The sequence below is a fragment of the Typopeltis vanoorti genome, chromosome 2, assembly GCF_054136105.1.
Source record: "Typopeltis vanoorti isolate ZY-2024b chromosome 2, IOZ_Tvanoo_1.0, whole genome shotgun sequence".
NCBI lineage: Eukaryota > Metazoa > Arthropoda > Arachnida > Uropygi > Thelyphonidae > Typopeltis > Typopeltis vanoorti.
In genome coordinates, this window is record NC_143550.1 from 19,379,362 (window position 1) to 19,399,866 (window position 20,505).

Below are 20,505 nucleotides of genomic sequence, written 5' to 3' on the forward strand. Positions count from 1 at the left end.
ACTAGTTTTGTAAAATACTTTCACTTCATCTGGAAATAACATGAATAAATTAAAAACTAGAAAGTAAGTAAAAACAGTTAACATCTCTAGTAAAAAATATTTGAAAATGTTTAAACGATGGAAAGCATACATTTGCTATTACACTAGTTTGTGAGATGCTGTATACTACTGATACAAATGTATTGTGATGGATTAAGGAAGACTAGACTCAATGTAAAATCATCCTTTTTTTTTGTTACACTGTAGAGGATGCTTAATCATTTCAGCTGATTCTTTGAATGCTCTTGAGTAAAAACTGTAATCAATGTGAAGCATTTCAGTTTGGTGCCATTCCACTTGGTGTTTTGTTTCCATTGTATGTGCTGCTAGCCCTGATTTATGCTTTTTCATTCTCAGCATCTTTGAAATGTTCTGATTTGTGTATTGGTCTGTCCTGGCAGATCTCGTGGTGATGAGAAGTTGCTTGTGGGTCCTTTACACAATTTGAAGATTTGTCACCTTCCTGAACAATATTCATCCTTGAATTAATTCACAGTCGAATTAGAAAGAAATAAGTTTTTACCATTTTTGAATACACTAGTTGAGATATCAGAACAAAACATGCTCAACTTCTAAATCTACAGGAAACCAACTAACACAGGACACTTACCTATATGCAACTTCTCAGCACCACCCAGTGCAAAAAATTGGCATTATCTGTTCCTTTCATGATAAAGCCTACAGAATTTCCATGAACATAAACAAAAGAAACCGAGAACAACAGTATCTTAATTCTGTCCTTCCAAAAAAAAAAAGCTACAGAGCATTAGTCAAAAAAAAATAAAATAAAAAGTAAAAAATTCTATTTCGACCTCAATTAATCAGCAGAAGAACAAAAAACAGAATACAAAGCAGCAGTGATTCTTCCATATATACAATCAGTCACAAGATTGCTTTGCCAACAAAACTTCTACCCAATTGACAAAATCCTTGGATATCTAAAACCTACTAAACCTCCATATCTGCAACTTAAAAAAACGAGGTGCCTACAAGGTCAGTTGCAGTTATAGTCTACACCACATTTCCATTGTCTAAATGTTTTTAAATATTTTTAACTAAAGATGTTACATGCCATTATTTGCTTTCTAGTTCTTAGTTTATTCACGTTAATCCCTGATGAAGTGAAAGTATTTCACAACACTAGTCAAAATAAAAACAGTTTGACATCTTTGTAAAAAAGGTTCTAAAAATGTCCTATCTCAACAGAAGTCCACGTAACAAGATTATATAAGATTTTTGGAAACTGAAGGTTCAGGCCTTGCTTCTCATGCCATCAACACTAGGCAGAGTTCACTGGAACCATACCTAGATGCTACACTACAGTAGGTTCAAATCGATAGTCTATTTACTGAATCATGACATGCCACATACCACCATCTTAATCAGACTGTATGCCTCTAAGTTTTGGGAAGTGATTTCTTTTAATCTCTTTAATGTATATGGAAGTAATTTCTTCTGCCTTCTCCCTGAATGAAGCTCATAACACTGAGCAAAATATGGGATATGTCAAAATTATGTTAATACTTATATGGAATGAACATTTAAATTTTATTTTCTTTTTTTTCTCAGATATAATTTTACAATAAATGTTTTTTCCATTTAAGTGTTAACGTAATTTTAACATACACTGTATATAGGAGTAATAAATTCCATTTAATAAAAATATAACTAGCACTGGGTTTATAGGTCATAATATTTATTTAATAAACCTACTAATTTCACCACTTAAGCTAGTGGCTTCATCTGGGTTAGGATAAACACATAAATAAATAGACAACAAGCGTTAAATATGAATCATTACATAGCTAAAAACACAGAATGTGTAGGAACCATTACACAAAAAACAAGTAAAACAGAAACACGTAGAACATGTAAGCTGCCACATAATCATTTTTCAGAATGTGCAGTCAACAGTTCACAGAAAAATTAAATTCCGATGTGTTTAAAGATCTAATGAGCGACTTCCAAATGTCACACAAAATCATTCCTTGGTTTCTGTTGAGAGTGCCTTGTTAGTGGATTACCATTGTAACCTCTTTGATGTTACAAGCACTGAAGTTGTCTTCTATGTTGTAGTGAGTGTGGAAGAAATGGAATGAGCTATCTTCTCTGTTGTTATTGATCTCCAATGTGACTTTTTTTTTTTTGTCTTATTTCTAAACTTCTTGATGTTTGCCCTATGTAATTAAAGCCACAAGAAAATGGAATATTGTAAACTCCAGGATGTTTTTTGAAAGGATTGTGGTCCTTGGGCAAGTGTAACAGATTTTGTACTGTCAGAATGGGTTTGAAGGCCACTCTAATGTCATGAGATTTGCAATTTTTAGCGAAAGTTTACCAATAAAAGGGATGGAAACCGAGGTTCTGTAATGAATGTCATTGATCTGTTGTGGAGAGGAATTAGAGAATAGTATTCTTTGTGCTATTTTTTTAGGATATCCATTGCTCATCAATAGTTGGAGAATAGAAAATTCTTCTGTTAGTGGTCCATCTCTTATAATAGAGATCGTATGTATATCAGTGTATGTATAATACCTAATTTTTGTGAAATATGGTGCAACAGATGAAGCCACTAGCTTAAGTAGTGAAACTAGTAGATTTATTAAATAATCATTATGACCTATATTAGTCAAAAAAAATCAACATACTCAAATTCCATTTAGTTTTCTTACATGTGTGAAGCCATTATTTAAAACATTACATGATGGGGAAGTAGTGGAGAAGATTCGGAGATGATCAAAATATTATTTATACGGATATCTCCATAGATCAGACTCATCATAGGAGATTCACACTACCCATGATTCACACAATATATATCATATATTTCCTTAAACTTATTCATTGTCGGGAGGTGCTTGCAACTACCTCTGGTGATCCATTCCACTCATTCTCCATGTGAAAAACCTTGTACACACATCCTTATTAACTACACTCTTAGACAACTTTGTGCGACTCCTTGTTCTCCCCCTATTTCTCATACATTGAAAAATTTCTTTTGTGTCAATCTTATAGAATACCTTTAGTAACCTATAAGTACCTATCACATCCCCTCTTTTCTGCCTATCAGCTAAACTCTGCAACCAAACACCTTCGTTCTATCCTCTTAGAGAACATTCCACAGACCCATCACCAACTTGGTCACTCATCTCCGAATCCTTTCCAACACTTCCTTATTCTCAAGAAACCCAGGTACCAATTCTGTCATGGTAGTTAACATGTGGCTAAATCACAACTTTATCAAGAGGGATAATAACTTCCCTGCCTTTACTTGTCAATGTGTTCTTCAACATCTAAGTAATCCTCTAAGTCATTTTGCCAACCTTTAAATTTTCTTTCTCCTTTGAATTTCAAATCTCTATTCACCAACCTCCAGATCCCTAACCGTATCAATTTCCTGTAATCCAGTACCATCAATATGATATAAATTATGTAATCTTTTCATCCTCAAGTGTATTACCCTACATTTTGCAACATTAAACTGGCAACCATTGTCCTTTGCCCACAATACCAATTTATTTAAATCATCATGCAGGATATCAACATCAGCTTTATCAACCAATGCCCTCCCCATTTTTGCATCATCACCAAACAACTAAGTACTCCCTACCTCGAATCTTCTGCTATATTATTAATGTACAAATTAAATAGTACAGAGCCCTGGGGTCCTCCACTAGTCATCTTCATTCGCATTGATTCTCTCCACCATACATCACCTTCTGATGTCTATCAGCCACCCACATATCCATGCCACCAGTCTCATATCTATTCACATGAGTTGAAACTTAATTTACAACTTATTACAACTTAATAACATACTTTTCCATGAAACATTCTGTCAAATGCCTTTGCAATGTCCAGAAGAATCGTAGCCATTTCCTTTATTCAATTTTGCTATCACCTTATTATAATATAAATAAATTATTGAGACAGAACCTATCTTTTACAAAGTCATGCTGCCCTTATAGATTATCATATTTCTATCCACCCATTCCTGAATTTTACTTTAAACCATCTTTTCCAATACTTTAGCCACCACTCCAGAGATACTAATTTGTTCTGTAATTTGCTACTTTCATCTTGGAGCCACCTTTATAATTTTTGTAATGGAACTATCTTATCCTCTTTCTACTCCCTTGAAACCTTGCAAGAACTGACATTTAGATTTTATATCTTAACCGCATTTCCAGTTCTCCTGCACATTCTCATAGCACATCAGCTAATACACCTTCCAGGTACACTACTGTATTCATATTGACATTTTCAATTTGCTTAGTACTTCCACTTCACCTATTCCAATTCTCACATCAGTAACTGCAAAAGTTACCACCTGGATGATATATCTTTGCAAAATGATAGTAACAAGTATTTCTTCTGCTTCTGTCACTTTCCTATCATCAGCACTGTGTAAAAGTTATCTTTCCATAAAACCAAAATTTACTTTCCATTACTAGTGAAAAACTTTTGGATTTACTTTGGCCTGCTTAGCTAATTTAGTCTTTCTTGCCATACTAATTATCCTTCTTTCTTGTGCTTTGTATTGCTCATGAACATGCTGATCACATTTTTCTTTATATTCTTTCTACAATGCTTTTTTTTCTTTTTTTGCAGCTCCTGCTTGATATTGCTACTCATTTGCTTAATCCATGCTCTGTTTATCCCCCTGACTCTGAGTATGCTACCTGATACTGTCTCACTTAAAACAATCTCTGCCCACTTCCTATGAACTGACAACGTTCATTCTATGTTGCTTCTTATGCAATGGAATTGCTCCAAATTACCACCTAAGTTTGTCATAATTGCCAGCTTTGTAGTTCCACACAAAAAAACTTTCCCTTGACTGAAAATTCTACATGTTGAGCAACCTCCCAGAACAAGAATGCATAGTCACTTTCCCTGATTGGAAGTAGAGTTGGTACTGCAGTTATGGGTAGATCGTCTGATGCTATTACCAGATCTAACACTCTCAAACCCCTAGTCCCTTCCATCATGTGCTGTTTCAGGTAATTATACCTTAACTATATAACTTCCATTCCTCCCTCTAGTTAATAAAGAATCAGCAGTTTTTTTTCCTCCATTTCTAAAGTAAACTGCATTAACCTTCACAACAAACATGAGGAATTCTAATGTAAATATCTTTTTTACCCATACAAAATTCATGGTCTAGAAAGAATGTCAAAGAGGGAATGCTGCTCAAAATGCTAAATACAATAATTAGCAAGCAATGGAAAAAGAAAATTTCCCCACAGCTGTGTCTTGTATTTGTGGTAAAAATTCTTCACGTAATTAAAATAGCTGGAAAAACTGCAGAATATAAAATTATAAGTAGGATATACCAAAAAGAGGGAGAACTGGAAGAAATAAATAGACATTAACTTTAATTAACTAATTAAAGTTTAATTTAATTTTAATTTAATTAAAAAGTTAATTAATTAACTTTGCTTTTTGGGAGAGTGGGGCTTTACATGATTTTTTTATATATCTTTTCATTATAATAAAGATATATATAACAATATAATGCAACATTTCCTTGATATAAATGTATACAACACATATTTAAAGAATATAATTTAAAAAATGATAGATTTTCCTACCTTCCTCAGCTGGCAATTCTGAAACAAAATAAAAATGATAGAATATTAAAAAAAAATAGGCTTGTATTTTTATTTCACAAATTAATTTCATAACTTTTCTATTTTACAAGAGCAGTCATAGAAATGAGACAATTCAAATTTTTTTATATACACCTTTCCTAACACAATAGCAAAAGAGTATAAACTTCCATTTCAGTTATTAACTATTTGATTCAAGTTAAGTTTTAAATGAATTACAGAATATACAAACAAATGAGAACTTTAAGAAAAATAAAGGAATGTGCAATTAAAGGATGAAAATTTTTAGGATATTGATGCACTAATTATCTGCAATTCTACAGACTATTACCCTCATACAAACTTTAACCTGTTATCTTTATTTTATTTTTTTAAAGAAAATTAAGGAAACATTTCAGTACAAAGAAGAAAATTATGACCACCTGAGGAGTATGCTAGGTTCTACACCATGGTATCAGTCGTTAGATGAGAAGAATATTGACAGTGCATGGGGAGTGTCACTCGCCATGATACAATATCAGAATTGTGTCTGTAACGTTTGAAGAATAAATAGGGGTAGAAGTGAGATGGATGTGCAATCTTATTAAGCAAGAAATTCCTAAGAAAAAGATGTGGGAGGAATTCCATGTACATAAGGATGATGTTTATTATGAAAATTATAAGCAGCAAGCCAGAAGAGTCACAACTGTTGTAAGAAAAGCTAAGTGAGTATGAAAAGAAACTTGTTCTGCAAGCTAGACAAAACCAAAAAGAATTCTATCATTATGCTGCAGGTTAAAGAAGGAATGAATATGAAAGAAGGATTCTTCTGAATGTAAATGGTATGCAGATGCCTGAGGTAGAAGAGATTGTTCAACTAATGAGTGGATATTTTGCTAAAGGCAAAATATCACTTCACTACTACCTCTTCACTGTATGAAGAAACTCAGGTGTACAAGGAGGAGATACAATAGCAGCTGCACACTCTGAGTAAGAATTCTGCCATAGGGACTGATGGGATATCAGCATGTGTGCTGATATCCCATCAGAACACACTTTTAGCAGCATGTGTGCAGCTAAAAGTGTGTTCCACTTAACTGGCTATTCCTTTGACAAGATTATATAATATGAGTCTCAGAACAGATAAGATTCCACAAGAGTGGAAAGAATATATGGTAATTCCATGACACAAAGGTAGTGCAAAAGACTGATGTATCCAACTAACAACATCTCTGAAGTGGTGGTGAACATTTTGGAAAATGTTAGTCAGGGCTCGAATATAGAAAGGCATTGTCAGAGAAACTATACTCAATGAACAACATAGGTTTACTAAGGGAAGGTCATGTTTTAGCAACTTGCTTACATTCTATAATAATGTTACCAATGAGTTAGACAAGGAGAATGGATAAATCATGATACTATTGGATTTTGATAAGGCTTTTGACAGAATACAGCATGAAAGACTTGCATAAATTGAAGAATATGTAACAGGATTATAAATTATTGGCATGAATACGAGGATGACTGACTGACACAAACAGTGGTACAAGGGGGGGGGGGCGAGTCTGCAAGATTTAAGGTAACTAGCAGTATGACACAAGGATCAGTTCTTGGTTCATTGTTATTCAATTTCTACATTAAATGACAAAGGAAAGGATTTGACATACAGCTATTTGCTGATGATGCAAAGATCGGTACGATAATCGGTGCATGAGAAGATTTAAGGTATTTTTATCTTGCATAAATGTAGGCTGGAATTGTGGGCATGTGAAAATCGATTTATTACTATGGATGAGACGTGGATTCACCATTACACATCAGAATCCAAACAGCAGTCAAAACAGTGGACAGAAGCTAGTTGTTAAGCGGCAAAGATGACAAAGTTGGTTCCATTAGCAAGAAATGTCATGGCATCAGTGTTTTGGGATGCTAAAGGCATTTTGTTAATTAATTATCTTGAAAAGGGTAAAACAATAACTGGGGAATATTATTCTGATCTTTTAACCAGACTAAATGAAAAAATTCGTGAGAAAAGACCCGGTTTGCAGAAGGAAAAAAGCATCTTTCATCAGGACAATGCACCTTCCCCCAAAGGTGTTTGGCAATGGGAAAATTAAGGGATCTGCACTATGAATTTCTGTTAGAACATCCACCCTATTTCCCAGTTTTGGTTCCCTCTGACTTCCATCTTTACCTAAAACTCTTCCTCGCTGGTCAGCATTTTTCTTCGAATCATGAGGTGATTGCAGCAGTAGAGGGGTATTTTGCAGATCTTACAAGAACCACTACAGGGACGGGATAATAGCGCTGGAGCATCACTGGAATAAATGAACCTTTGTACCCTTTCCACAGTTAATTTATCCCCTTCATATCCTGGGGACCAAATTTGAGAACAATAGTGTAAGTATGGTCTGATCAGGGTCTTATACAATAGAATGATGACTCTTATCTCTGCAGGTCAGCATCTTTCTCAGTATTGCAGCAATCCTCTGGGTTATCTTCAGAACGTTTGCAATATGTTCCCTGAATTTCAGTTTTCTATCAGTCATCACCCTCAGATCTCGTCTTCCCTACTTCCTCCAATCGAATATGCAGCCTCCCATCGATGTATCTCACATTTTGCTGCATTAAACCGACATCCCCATTCATTCACCCATCTGTCTGGTTTATTCGAATCCTCTTGCAGGGCTACCGCATCTGCAATATTATTAATAACCCTTCTCAGCTTCACATTATCCGCAAACAACTAAATATCCCCCTGCAATCCACTGACAATGTCATTGATATAAAGGTTAAACAATACATGTCCCAGTACTGAGCCCTGTGGGACCCCACTTGTAACCTTCTGCCTCCTTGATACTGCCCCATCATACACAACTCTCTGATACCTATCAGACAGCCAATCCCGAATCCAGATGACTAACCTGACATCTAAACCCATGTGCTGCACTTAAATATCAGCTTATCATATGGCACCCTGTCAAATGCCTTTGCAAAATAAAAAAAAAACTGCAGTATTTAAGGAAATTATACTACTCAAAATGTTCTTAAGTATATATATACAGATTGTTTCTTTTTTAATAATAAAAATGCACACTGTTAGCAAATATTTGTTGAGCTGTTGGTCTTAAACTGATCTTTAAATACACCAGAAATGCTAAATTTAGAGATTTTACGTTTATGGAATGTAAATAATTTTTTTAATTATTTGCAAACTATTATAATCTTAAACAAAAATTAATAGAACATTGCACGTGCACACACACACACACACACACACACACACACAACAAATATCTTATCTGCACAAAAAAAGTAATGATTAGAGCTTTGAATTTTTTTTTTTTTTTTTTTTATGAATTCCACCCACAAAAGGTTGATAAACTTATAGCATATTAGTAACAAAGGTTAGATAATTAAAAATCCTGATCTGGAAAGAAAACATGGAGCTTTAGTCCGAGTCAGATCTCTAATATGCTGAAATTTATGATGAAGCCAAGTTTTTTTTTTTTTTTTTTTTATCATGTCAGCAAATGTCATTTTAAGGAATGTCACTTCAAGCTTAATACTTAGGAAGTAATAAGTTATTTACGTGTGCTCAATGAAAACCATTCAGTAAACAACACTTGAACAAAAGACAAGTAGATGAAATACTTTTTTTTTTCACTTTTCTCTTAATGTGTTAGGCTCAGTGCCCTGTTACAGCCAAGAAACTAGGCTTCATATAAACCCTATTCGAGTATACTGATAAGACAGTTAATCCTATCTACAGTGTGCAATGTCTATCAAAGTGTGTATTCTCTCATTTAAAAAAAATCATCACAAAGACAGTTTAATCATAAATCAACTGTTTATTGAGAAACCTACAACTGATCTAAAAATAAATTCATAAAAAATTAATTAAAAGGCATTTTCTGATCTTTGTGTGTTATAAATCTCTGATTATTATCTCACCTTGACTTAACATCAAATAAGTCAAGTCATAAATCAAGGGATGTATGGGATACATTGATAGGAAGTAGTTGCTAGATCTCAGTCTTTTTTTTCCTACCATCCTCACAACAAACACCTGTTTTGTTACCTTTCTCTCTCAAATTCTGCAAGAATTTGAGAATTCTCATTGATTTATTTCAAATTCTGTGTTGCAAATTCTTTCCTACTGTCTTCATTTTCTACGATTTCTGCCATTGATGTTTGCTCCCCTTTCTCAGAATTCTCATATCTGTGGTCTCTAGTTGCCAATCAACTGTTTTTTTTCTAATGCAGTTCTCAGATCAGTAAGTTAAAACTGCTTTGAACAGAGTTTGAACATATGGATAGTTTAAGATTAAATTAAAATTTTTGATTAAATTTCTCTTGCATCATAAATGCTGATTTAGTCTATACCACACCAAATTTGCTTATTCGAGTTTTTATCTATTAACATATTTAATTTGAAATCTTCACTAAAAATTATACATAGTAAAATGTTTCATTTGTTCTACAATTCATCTAAAAATCTATATAGTAACATATGACCTAGACTGTAAAGGAAATGAGAAAAATTGAACATACTAAGACAAGTAAAGATGAAGAGATAGTAGATGTTAAGATGGAGAGGAAATTAATTGTTTTGGAGATGAGCAAGACAGAATGGAAAAAACAAGGAAAGAGAAAAACTTTCCTTGTTTTTTCCATTTTGAGGAGACCATATTTTGTTTTGGAAAGTAGATGACCACTCAAAATATGTTGTGGGTTTTTTCCCCATCAGTAAAAACATTTACAGCCTAAATGAAATAAATCAATAAATCAAGATTGATTTATTTCATTTAGGTACATGCACCACACAAGATCTGGGTGTGGAGTAAAAAGAAAAAAAAAACATGAGGAGCAGTTTATATTGCTCCTCATGTTAAGACGCATTTATATTGGTACTAAGAGGACTAAAGGTTACATAATCGGGAAACCCTGTCCTAAAGACTAGGCATGGAACTTTTTGAAGTCAATCAGGTCTTCAATAAGCAGGGTAGGTGTCTCATACTGGAGATCTTTAGCTAATATACAAAACTTATCAATCCACTCTACAACCAATAGGTCATAGGTTTGAATCCCACCATCGGTCGGCATGGATGTCTTTAGGTGAAGATGAATTTCATTGCTTAGTGTGAGACTACCACCTTGCTTATTGAAGGCTTGAAGTGACTAAAAAAGTTCCATGTTTGGTCTCTAGAGCAGGGTTTCCAGACCATGTAAAAATAAATTTTTAAAAAATTACAATATATATATATATATAATTGACAAGAATGAAAAAAAAAAAAAAAATCCTTAGTCCACCCACAGTACAAATGTGGTTACCATCCTTTCTTGGATGGTAACCACATAAAAAAAAATAATAAATAAATATAAAAAAACTATAAGATATTCAAAAAGCATCCATACCCATGCTAGGATTTTAACTCTCAGCCAGTTGGCTGGATAATGGATTCACTAATTACTTGTCTAAAGGACAGTCAGGACAGCAGGAAAGAATGCAAAGAGTGGATAAGGGATAAAGTTGTTCCCTTAACAGCGAAACAAAATTGGTTAGGTGTTATTACCAGCTTAGTGCATAAAACAATTTCACAAAATCGTTGGGAAAGTCCAAATTATAGGACAGTTTGTAACCTAGAGTTGTAGTTAGAGCTTCACAAGAGCTGAGATCTAGAATTGGGTGCAACAGTAGAATTTTCTGAGAATAGTGTTTTATTAAGGAGAGATCATGTTTCAGCAATCTACTGCTGCCATATTAAAACAGGGGATTAAATGTAGTGGACAAGGAAGATGCATATAGAATAATTATTTAGATTTTGCAAAGATCTTTTGCAGATCTGAAAAATGCAGGTCTGGTTTTCTGAGTGGTTAACACAGACCACTCTCAAACCATCAAGATGCAAGATCAAATTCTACAATGGACATGGATGTTTGCAATTGTCTTTAGACAGGAGGTGAATTTCATCAACCAGTGTGAGACCACCACACCACTTATTTGGGATTTGAATTGGGATGAAAAATTTTTTGTCTGATCTGTAGAACAGAATTTCCAGACTACGTAAAAACCTTAAACATTACTGCAAGCAATTGAAGACGGGGGGGGGAGAGAAAAAAATGAGTGTGGAAGAATAATTTTACTACAGAACTCTTGTCAGAAGCAGATGTGATTGTTCAAAGAGAACATTGTGCTACCACTACACTGCATGAAGAGACAGAGGTGTGCAAGGAGGAAGTTCTAGAACTATTGTATAATCTGCATAGGAATTCGACAATAGCGCCAGATGTGATATTAGCACATATGTTAAAGAAATGCTCAGCTGAAATGGTTAGGCTCTTGAGCTGGTTGTATAATTTGAGTCTCAGCTCAGGAATGATCCCACAGGAATGGAAAGAATGTATGACAGTCAACCTTGTACAATGGCGATGCAAAAACTGATGGGTAACTACCAACTTATCCATATCTCTGGAGTAGTGGTGAATATTTTAGAAGTTAGTAAGAACCTGCATGCAGAGATTTGCTTTACAAAGATCAGCATGGATTTACTAAAAGGGAGGTCATGTTAGAACAATTCACTGCATTTTATAATATTACAGCTGAGCTGGATAAAGAGAATGGATACACCATGGTACTTTAGGACTCTGCAAAGGCATTTGATAGGATACCACGTGAAATGCTGTGGCATAAATTAGAGAATATAGGGTTGGAATATAAAACTATTGACCTGGATAAGTGGGTGGCTGATGGACAGGTATCAGGAAGTGATATATTGGGAGTGGGGGGGGGGGCTGAAGTGACTAGTGGTATTTCCCAGGGATTGGTCCATGGGCCACTGTGCAATATGTACATTAGCAACAATACTGAGAAGGATCTGACGGGAGATGTTCAATTGTTTGCTAGTGATGAGAAGACAGGTGGACAATCAGGGATGTTACTGATATACTGCACTTAAAGAATAACTTGAATAGATTAGAACTGTGAGCAAATGATAATGGCTATCAATTCATTATTAGTAACTGTGAGGTTATAAACTTTGGAGTGATGAGATTTCCAACAGCATATTATACTGGTGGGAGTATGGTAGGAAAAACAGATAAGACGGGATCTCTGAGTTATGGTGGATAGGAAGTTAAAAGTTAGATGTAGTCACATAGTTTAATTGGAAATGTAATGATGATAACTGTAATGCTGAAACAAACATTGACATTTAAGGATAAGAAAATCTCTTTTTGCCTCTTTGCAAGGCCTTAATACAACCACATCTGGACTATTGTGTTAGGATTTGGTCTCCAGAGGAGATGGAGAAGCTGTGGAGAAGGCAAAAAGTTAAAGATGATATTGGGACCCGAGCACAGTAATCCAAATGTGGAAGTATCATTGCCTTATAAAGGTGAATAATAACCTCTATCTCTGGATGTTAGTGTTCTTCAATAACCAAGTAATCCTATGTGCAATCTTGGACACCTTAGCAATGTGTCCTCTGAACTTCATCTCCCTAGCCACTAACATTTTGTAGACTCAATAAACATTTCTTAGTTGCTTTATCCATTTATCTGTGTTTGCTTGTGTTATGTGTGCTGGAAGGATTTTAAAAGAAATTTGGTATTTGTTGACTTCAGTAAACTTTATTAGCAGATTTCAACTTGATTTTGTCCATTTATCTGTGTTTGTTTGTGTTATGTGTACTGGAAGGATTTTAAAAGAAATTTGGTATTTGTTGACTTCAGTAAACTTTATGTGAATAATATAGCTAAGCTATACTATTCACATTTTTTCTGTCTAATCAGAGCTGCAAGTGATTTTTTTTTTTTTTTTTTTTTTAATTCAGAAACGCTTTAAACTTGTATCCAGATATCCAGTTTATTAGATATTTTTATCTAAAATATTTAATAAAATAATTTTAAAATAACCAGAAAACACAAAAACAATCACTTATGCAATAAATACTTACCATTTGGCCCATATTTTTCCTGATACTTTTTTACTTGATCAGGTGTCAAACCACGTTCATTATCTGTATTAAAATAATCCAGTACCTCTTGATATGTTTTTGTATGTGCTAAATCCATGGTTACTAGTTCAATAAGAAAGGTAAAAAATGAAGGAAAGAGGAAAACTAAAACTCACACCAAGGTGCCCAGTAATCTTGACTTCAAAATTTGAAGTCAAATCTGAAAAGAAATTTAAAGAAATGCTTCTTTATAATTCTATAGATAAAATATATTATTAATACAGTGAATGTCAAGTTTTCTAAAAACTTAATTAAAATGCATAAAATATATACAATGAATTAATTAAAAATCATTTTGTATCATGGCATAGAGAATTTTTTTACTTACTTATGCATCATTTTTTTGCATATTTATTATGTGCTAATATTTTTTTCTTCTAAATTGATTGAGAACCTAAAAGGCTGTTCAAGCCTCTAAGAGTGCTGTACTCCTTACAAGAATGGCATTTGCATCCATAACACTAGGCAACAGAAGAAAGGCTGCTCTAAGTTAGACTCCAGTCACTAGAGAAACGTTTTCAAAACTTCTCTTCAAATCAGTTGATCTCTGGCAAGGGCAACTAAGGTTGGCCCCTCGGGAAAATGATTTTGAACCCCAGATCAAGAAAATCCACTAGGGAAATTATGTTACAGACAATAATACAAGTGTCAAATAGCAGCACAAGACATGCAGTTGTTTGTCATATTCCCTATCCTGAAAAACTTTGATTTATTGAGAGTTTAGGCTCACTATCAATGCTTAAAGGATAAAGACAGGCTGCTTGCTAATTTTCAAAAAGTTAGTCAGGACTAAAGGAGCTCTGCTTTACTACCTTTGGGAGTAATTTCATAGAAGTAAATCAGCAGTAATTTCATTATAATTCATGAATGGCCAAAAAAGAGTAAAGAAAAAAAAAACATTTCAAAAACCCTATCAAGCACAACTATTTTTAATGCTTCATGGTTTTTTGAACAAAATTAAAAAAAAAAAAAAAAAAAAAAAAAAATATATATATATATACACACACACACACACACACACACACACACACACACACACACACACACACACACACTAGGGGGCTCCATCCCCCCTGACACCTACGGCACCCCCCTAGTTCTGACTGGTAGGCCAGTTCTCCTTGAATTCTGAAGACTCGAAAGTGGGGTCCCCCTGGCGGCTACGGCACCCAAACCCTCAAGTTCCAGACTGGTAGGCCAGTTCTCCTTTAATTCTGATGACTCAAATTTTGAAAACTCGAAAGGGGTTGCTCCCCCTGCCTCCTACAGTGCCAAACCTGAGTTCCGGACTGGTAGGCTAGTTCTCCTTGAATTCTGATGACTCGAATTTTGAAGACTCGAAAGGGCGGTTTTCCTCCGCAGTGCATAAGGCACCCAACCCCTCAAGTTCCAGATTAGTAGGCCAGTTCTCCTTGGATTCAGATGACTTGAATTTTGAAGACTCGAAAGGGGTTCCAACCCCCCCCCCCCCCCGTGCATAAGGCGCCCCCCCCCCCCACACCACCACCACCTTTGTGCAGTGGAACCTGACTTTCCTCAATTTGCCTCCTCCAATTCTTTCTGATTTAGCCATGAAAAATTACTACAATTAATGCTTTGTAGACAGTTTTGTTGGGATTTCTATTCACAAGATATTTGTTTTTAATTCAACATAGGATCAAGTGTACAAACAAAGTTTCACTATTGGTGAAAAAAAAACACTAACCAGCTAACTCTCAGCTGATGCCCACAGTTTGCTATATAGCACTGTCCAAGACAAGGAGAGTAATTGAAAGTGAGAAGGTTTCCCTTGCCTTAGTGAAATCTGGCAAGATTAGTGTTTAAGGTGCTGATTATGGAGGATCTTATAACTTGGAATATTTGAGAAATGCAAGATTCAGTATCATGTGAGGTCATATGATATGTCAAGTTCTATTACTATTCCATTATATTCCAATTATTTCTCAACTATTTGTCTTAAAGTGAAAATTTGATCCTGATAACCCCTATTTGGCCTGAACGTAGCTTGTTCTTCTCCAAGTTTCTTTTCTACAATTTTTCTTAGGCTTTTCGCAAGTATGATTACGTAAATTTTACCTGAAACACTTAGAGAAATTCCTCTGTAATTCTCATATTCAGTTTTATTTCCCTTTTGTAGGTGTAGCTGGGTACTATGAGAGATCTACTCCAATCATCAAGAATTCGACTATTGTACTAGGCCTCCTGAATCATGCAGTATAGTCACCGGAAAAAAATTATTATAGTACTTCAATTTTTCAACATTTCTGGTTGAATGTCATCTATTTCAGCTGCCTTTCTACATTCAGATTTTTTAATGGCTTTTTTTCTAGATCAATCATTGCTATGTACTCCTAATTGCATTCTCTTGAACATTTTCCACCATCATTCCTGTCACCTCTTGTTTCAATTTTTCTGCTATGAGTCTCCCACTCATGAAATTTTGTAAACCTATAGTACATTAGTATGAGTGAGCTAAGGATATTTTCTACATTTTTTTATTAATTTTATATTTTTTACATAGTTCAGAAACTACTCTAGAGACCAAAACATGTAACACTTTTCAAGCTACTTCATGCCTACAATAAATAGCAGTAGTCTTGCACCAAACAAAAAAATTAATCTTTTGTCCCCTCCCCATTAATAATCTTCCAAAATAACTGCTCCAAACATCTAAGAAATCATACCTTCAGTCACCTTTATCATCTGCTTTCTTTTACAGTACTTTTTCTACTACTTCTAAGTTTTTTCAATGGCTTCCAGAACATTATTCCACAACATTACAGAACTCAGTGGTCTTTGGAGTAAGAGGACAGATTAAAAGAATGTAAATTACAAAGCCTTGTGAGTAGGAGGATATGATCAAGACATATAAGCTAGTCAGGGGTTGACATAGAAGAGATTTTTCATAGAAGGGGAGATCAGGGTGAAACAAGAGGCCATCACTAGAAACTGTATAAGGAGAGTGTGAGCAGAAGATTCTTCTTTGCATGGAGAGTGGTTGGTGAGCGGAATGTATGGCCTGATTGTGTTGTGAACGTAGGCACATTGAATCAATTTAAGGCATGGTTAGATGAGCATTGTGTGCATTAGTGTGTACAGCGAGTCTTTGACTCCAGAAGTCAGATGTTAATAATTATTATGCTAGCTTCCTGATATTTATTTTCTGTATTCTTACTTAAGTCTTCTCATGACTTTCTTCTCAAGGAAATTATACGAGCAACAAAGAAATAATATTCCTGAACAGACTGATTTAGAAGGACCACCCATTTTACTTTGTGAAGTTGAAAATCCAGTCAGAAAACTAAAACCACATAAAGCTGCAGGAATAGGTTATACCTTGGCAGAATGGTTGAGGGCTCTCAATGAAGTAGGACTGAAATTTCTAAAATTTATGTAATAAGATATAAGAGACTGGATTTCTACCCAAAGATATTAATCATTAATTTTTGTTCCAATGATACACAAAGTGGCTTCAAGGAAAATGTAGGTAGAAGAGAAGGTATTTTCAACGTCAGAACCATCATAGAAAGATATCTAGAAAAACAAAAAGATGTATACCTCTGCTTCATAGATTACAAAAAGACATTCGACAATGTTCAACATGAGCAATTAATTGAAATCCTTTCAAAAATAGGCATGGACAGAAAAGACATTAGGCTAATAACTAATCTTTACTGGGAACAGACTGCATCTTTGAGAATAAATAGAGAGACCACAGAAGAATTCCCAGTTCAGAAAGGTGTGAGACAAGGCTGTGTCTTGTCTCACACTGATTCTGTTTAACCTGTACACAGAAGAAATATTTAATAAAATTAGTAACCTCAAAAGGAATCAGTGTAGGGGACAGAAATATTGATAACCTAAGATATGCAGATGACACTGTTCTTCTAGCTGAAAATAAATATGACCTCAAGACTCTTATAGATGAAATCCTTACAGCGAACAATATGGCCTCAGTTTCAACTTTAAAAAGACAAAAATCATGATAATTTCAAGAGAAAAGGAAATACCAAAAATATACATCAATATAAAAGGAAATAAATTAAAACAGGTGCAAACATACACATACCTCAGACACTTGATCACAGAGAAAGGAAGGACAGAAGATGAAATTAGAAAAAAGATTGAAATTACAAGGTCACCTTTCAACAATATGAAAAATCTACTGACATCTAGAGAATTAAATCTGAAAACAAGACTAAGAATCTCCAAATGTTACATATGACCCACATTATTATATGGAGTAGAGACATGGACACTCTCCAATCTGAGTGTGAAAAAACTGGAGGCTTTTGAAATGTGGATATTGCGAAAAATTATGAGGATATCATGGAAAGACAAATGAAGAGGTATTCAAGATGGTAGGCATAAACAGGAGCCTGATAAAAGAAATTAAAAAGAGAAAAGTCAATTATTTCGGACATATTCTGAGATATAACTGCCTACAAAGGACACTTCTCGAAGGAACTGTTGAGGGAAAGAGAAGGAAAGGAAGACTGGAGTGGATGAAAAATATAGAAGACTGGACCTATCTCTCATATGAGGAATGCAGCAGAAAGGCACAGAATAGGACATGGTGGAGACACATGGTAGTCAATCTCCTGGAAGGAGAAGATACCTGACATGACAGGATACCTTCTCACATTTTTTTCTGTATTTTCTCAGAGTATATGCTGCTTTACTCGTTAGGAACTACTTAACATGCTTTTGTCTTTTCCATGACTCCACCACATGCCCCTGGTTGAATCCATGTTTTCTTCAGAGTTTGCCAATAAGTCTCCAAGGTTGACTGATTGTCTTCAAACTCTTTCATTTTTTTCCCAATAACATTTGTATATCTTCTCATTCATAAAAATGAATGAGAAGACCATCCTACTGGCTTATTGCTGATAATTTCAGACAGTACAATATGGAGTGGATGAAATGGAGACTTGCCAGGATGTTCTACAAATATCTAATTTAATTAAGGTAGGTAAGCCTATTAGTCTTGTCATAAACCAAAAAATAGATTAATACATACATTTCAAGAACCAACTCAGATCAAATCCTACCTGGTTGTTGATAATTATATTTTTGAGCAAGTTGATCATTTTAAATATCTAGGAGTCAACATTAACACCTATGTTATGCATTAAGAGGAGAGAACTGAGAAGGTCAATCATGGATATTTTGCAAATACTGAAGCTTATAAAATCCAGAATATCATCAAGAAAATCCAAAGAAAAGTTCTATAGTTATCAACAACCAATGTTAACCTCGGGTTGTGAAACATTGTCAACAACAAAAGAGGATAATATAAAACTTTACATTTGAAAAAAAAAGTATTGAGACTTTTGGACAATATAACAATCAAAATACAGTGGACTATGTATGAGTGAAAAGATAACGATGAACTACAAAAACTGTTTAAATGAACCAATATTCTATCATTTATAAGAAAGTAACCTTATAAATTAGGTAACATTTACAAGAAGGTAACATGGTCAAAAAGTGGTCTGACCATGCAGTCTATGACAAACAGATGGAGAAACCTGAAGCAGAATTAGAGCTAAGGTCCATTAAGATGTTGAAGTTATTATTTAGAAGAATCTCAGCCATCTGTGTCTCTGTTTAAGGAACACCAATTATGCTGACATGGTATTTAATTCTTCTGCCAGTTCCATTGCTTTTCTGTTGACAGGTCCCATTTTAAATTCTGCTGATATTGCTTTGAATTTTGTTCCAGTAGCTGACTTTTCACTGTTTGCCTTGGTTTTCTGCTGAAAAAACAGTGAGGGCATTGCTTAACTGAGCAATACCCCAGCTATCATGATAGTCCCTCTTGTGTCATTATTGTCTTATGGTTTAAGTTAATACAGATTTGTCTAGACAACCATTTTATGCAAGGAAAAAATATGATCAGGATACCCTTTTGCAACAAATGATGTATAAGTATCTATGTAAACTTATGTTTGATCAGTGTTTCTACACATTTTGTTCCATGTTACTACTCATGTTTATGTTTAGTGGAAAACACACATCTAGAAATAATTACTAACTAAATTTATTTAGCTAATATCAGGGGCGCGCAAAGTAGTATGCAGCGCCTGTGTGCAAAACTTTAGTTGGTGCCCCTATACCTCTCCCCCCCCCACAATAAAAAATCACTTTATAAAAAAGTATCAGTGAGTTAAAATGAAATACGAAATATATTAATTATAAGTTTATTGAACAAAAAGCAGAAATTACAAAAAATATATATATAAAAAACAAAACATACAAGAAGGGTACAAAAACAACGAAAATAAAGTGAATAAATAATAAGATAAATAAATAATAGTAACTTACAAGTATATAAAATAGGAACATATTAAACATTACTGGGTAAAGAAATGGTTAAATAAATATTTAAACAAAAAGAAAAATCACTTAGTGAATTGAACTTTTCTAGTTTTCATTAATGAAAATTCTCAAATAATATCATGTATATCAAGTTGATCCAAAATATCTGACTCTATTGATATAATGGCAAGATTTGAAAGTCTGTCTTGTACCATTGTGGAGCACAAGTATTTTTTTAATAACTTTAAGTTAAGAAAAGGACCGTTCCGCAGATGCTACAGATACCGGTAATGACAAAAGAATCCGAAGGGTAATTGTAAAGTTTGGATAAACTGTGATTAAGTCATTTGAATAAATATACTGAATTATCGTTTTTATATATCGTTTTTAAAATTAGAAATAAATGTAGACAGTGTAAAATTTCTTTACATAAATCGTCTGTGTCAATCAATGTCTGAATGATTCTCATGTGTTAATTTTTGTCGTAACTTTTTACAACAAGATAATAAATATTCTTTATTTCGTGAAGTACTTAA

At 34.1% G+C, this 20,505-nt stretch overlaps 1 protein-coding gene across 1 annotated transcript in view; it reads right to left on the minus strand.

The window, feature by feature from the left end:
• Nucleotides 1-20,505, minus strand: part of LOC150108860 (calcium-transporting ATPase sarcoplasmic/endoplasmic reticulum type-like) — a 263,322-nt gene that overhangs the window by 200,926 nt on the left and 41,891 nt on the right. Inside the window, exons 2-3 of the mRNA XM_090410430.1 lie at nt 13,589-13,808; nt 5,634-5,651 (exon numbers count right to left, since the gene is read on the minus strand). Coding sequence (XP_090266556.1) covers nt 5,634-5,651; nt 13,589-13,706 — 136 coding nt within the window. The 5' untranslated portion in view covers nt 13,707-13,808. The remainder of the gene's footprint in view (nt 1-5,633; nt 5,652-13,588; nt 13,809-20,505) is intronic.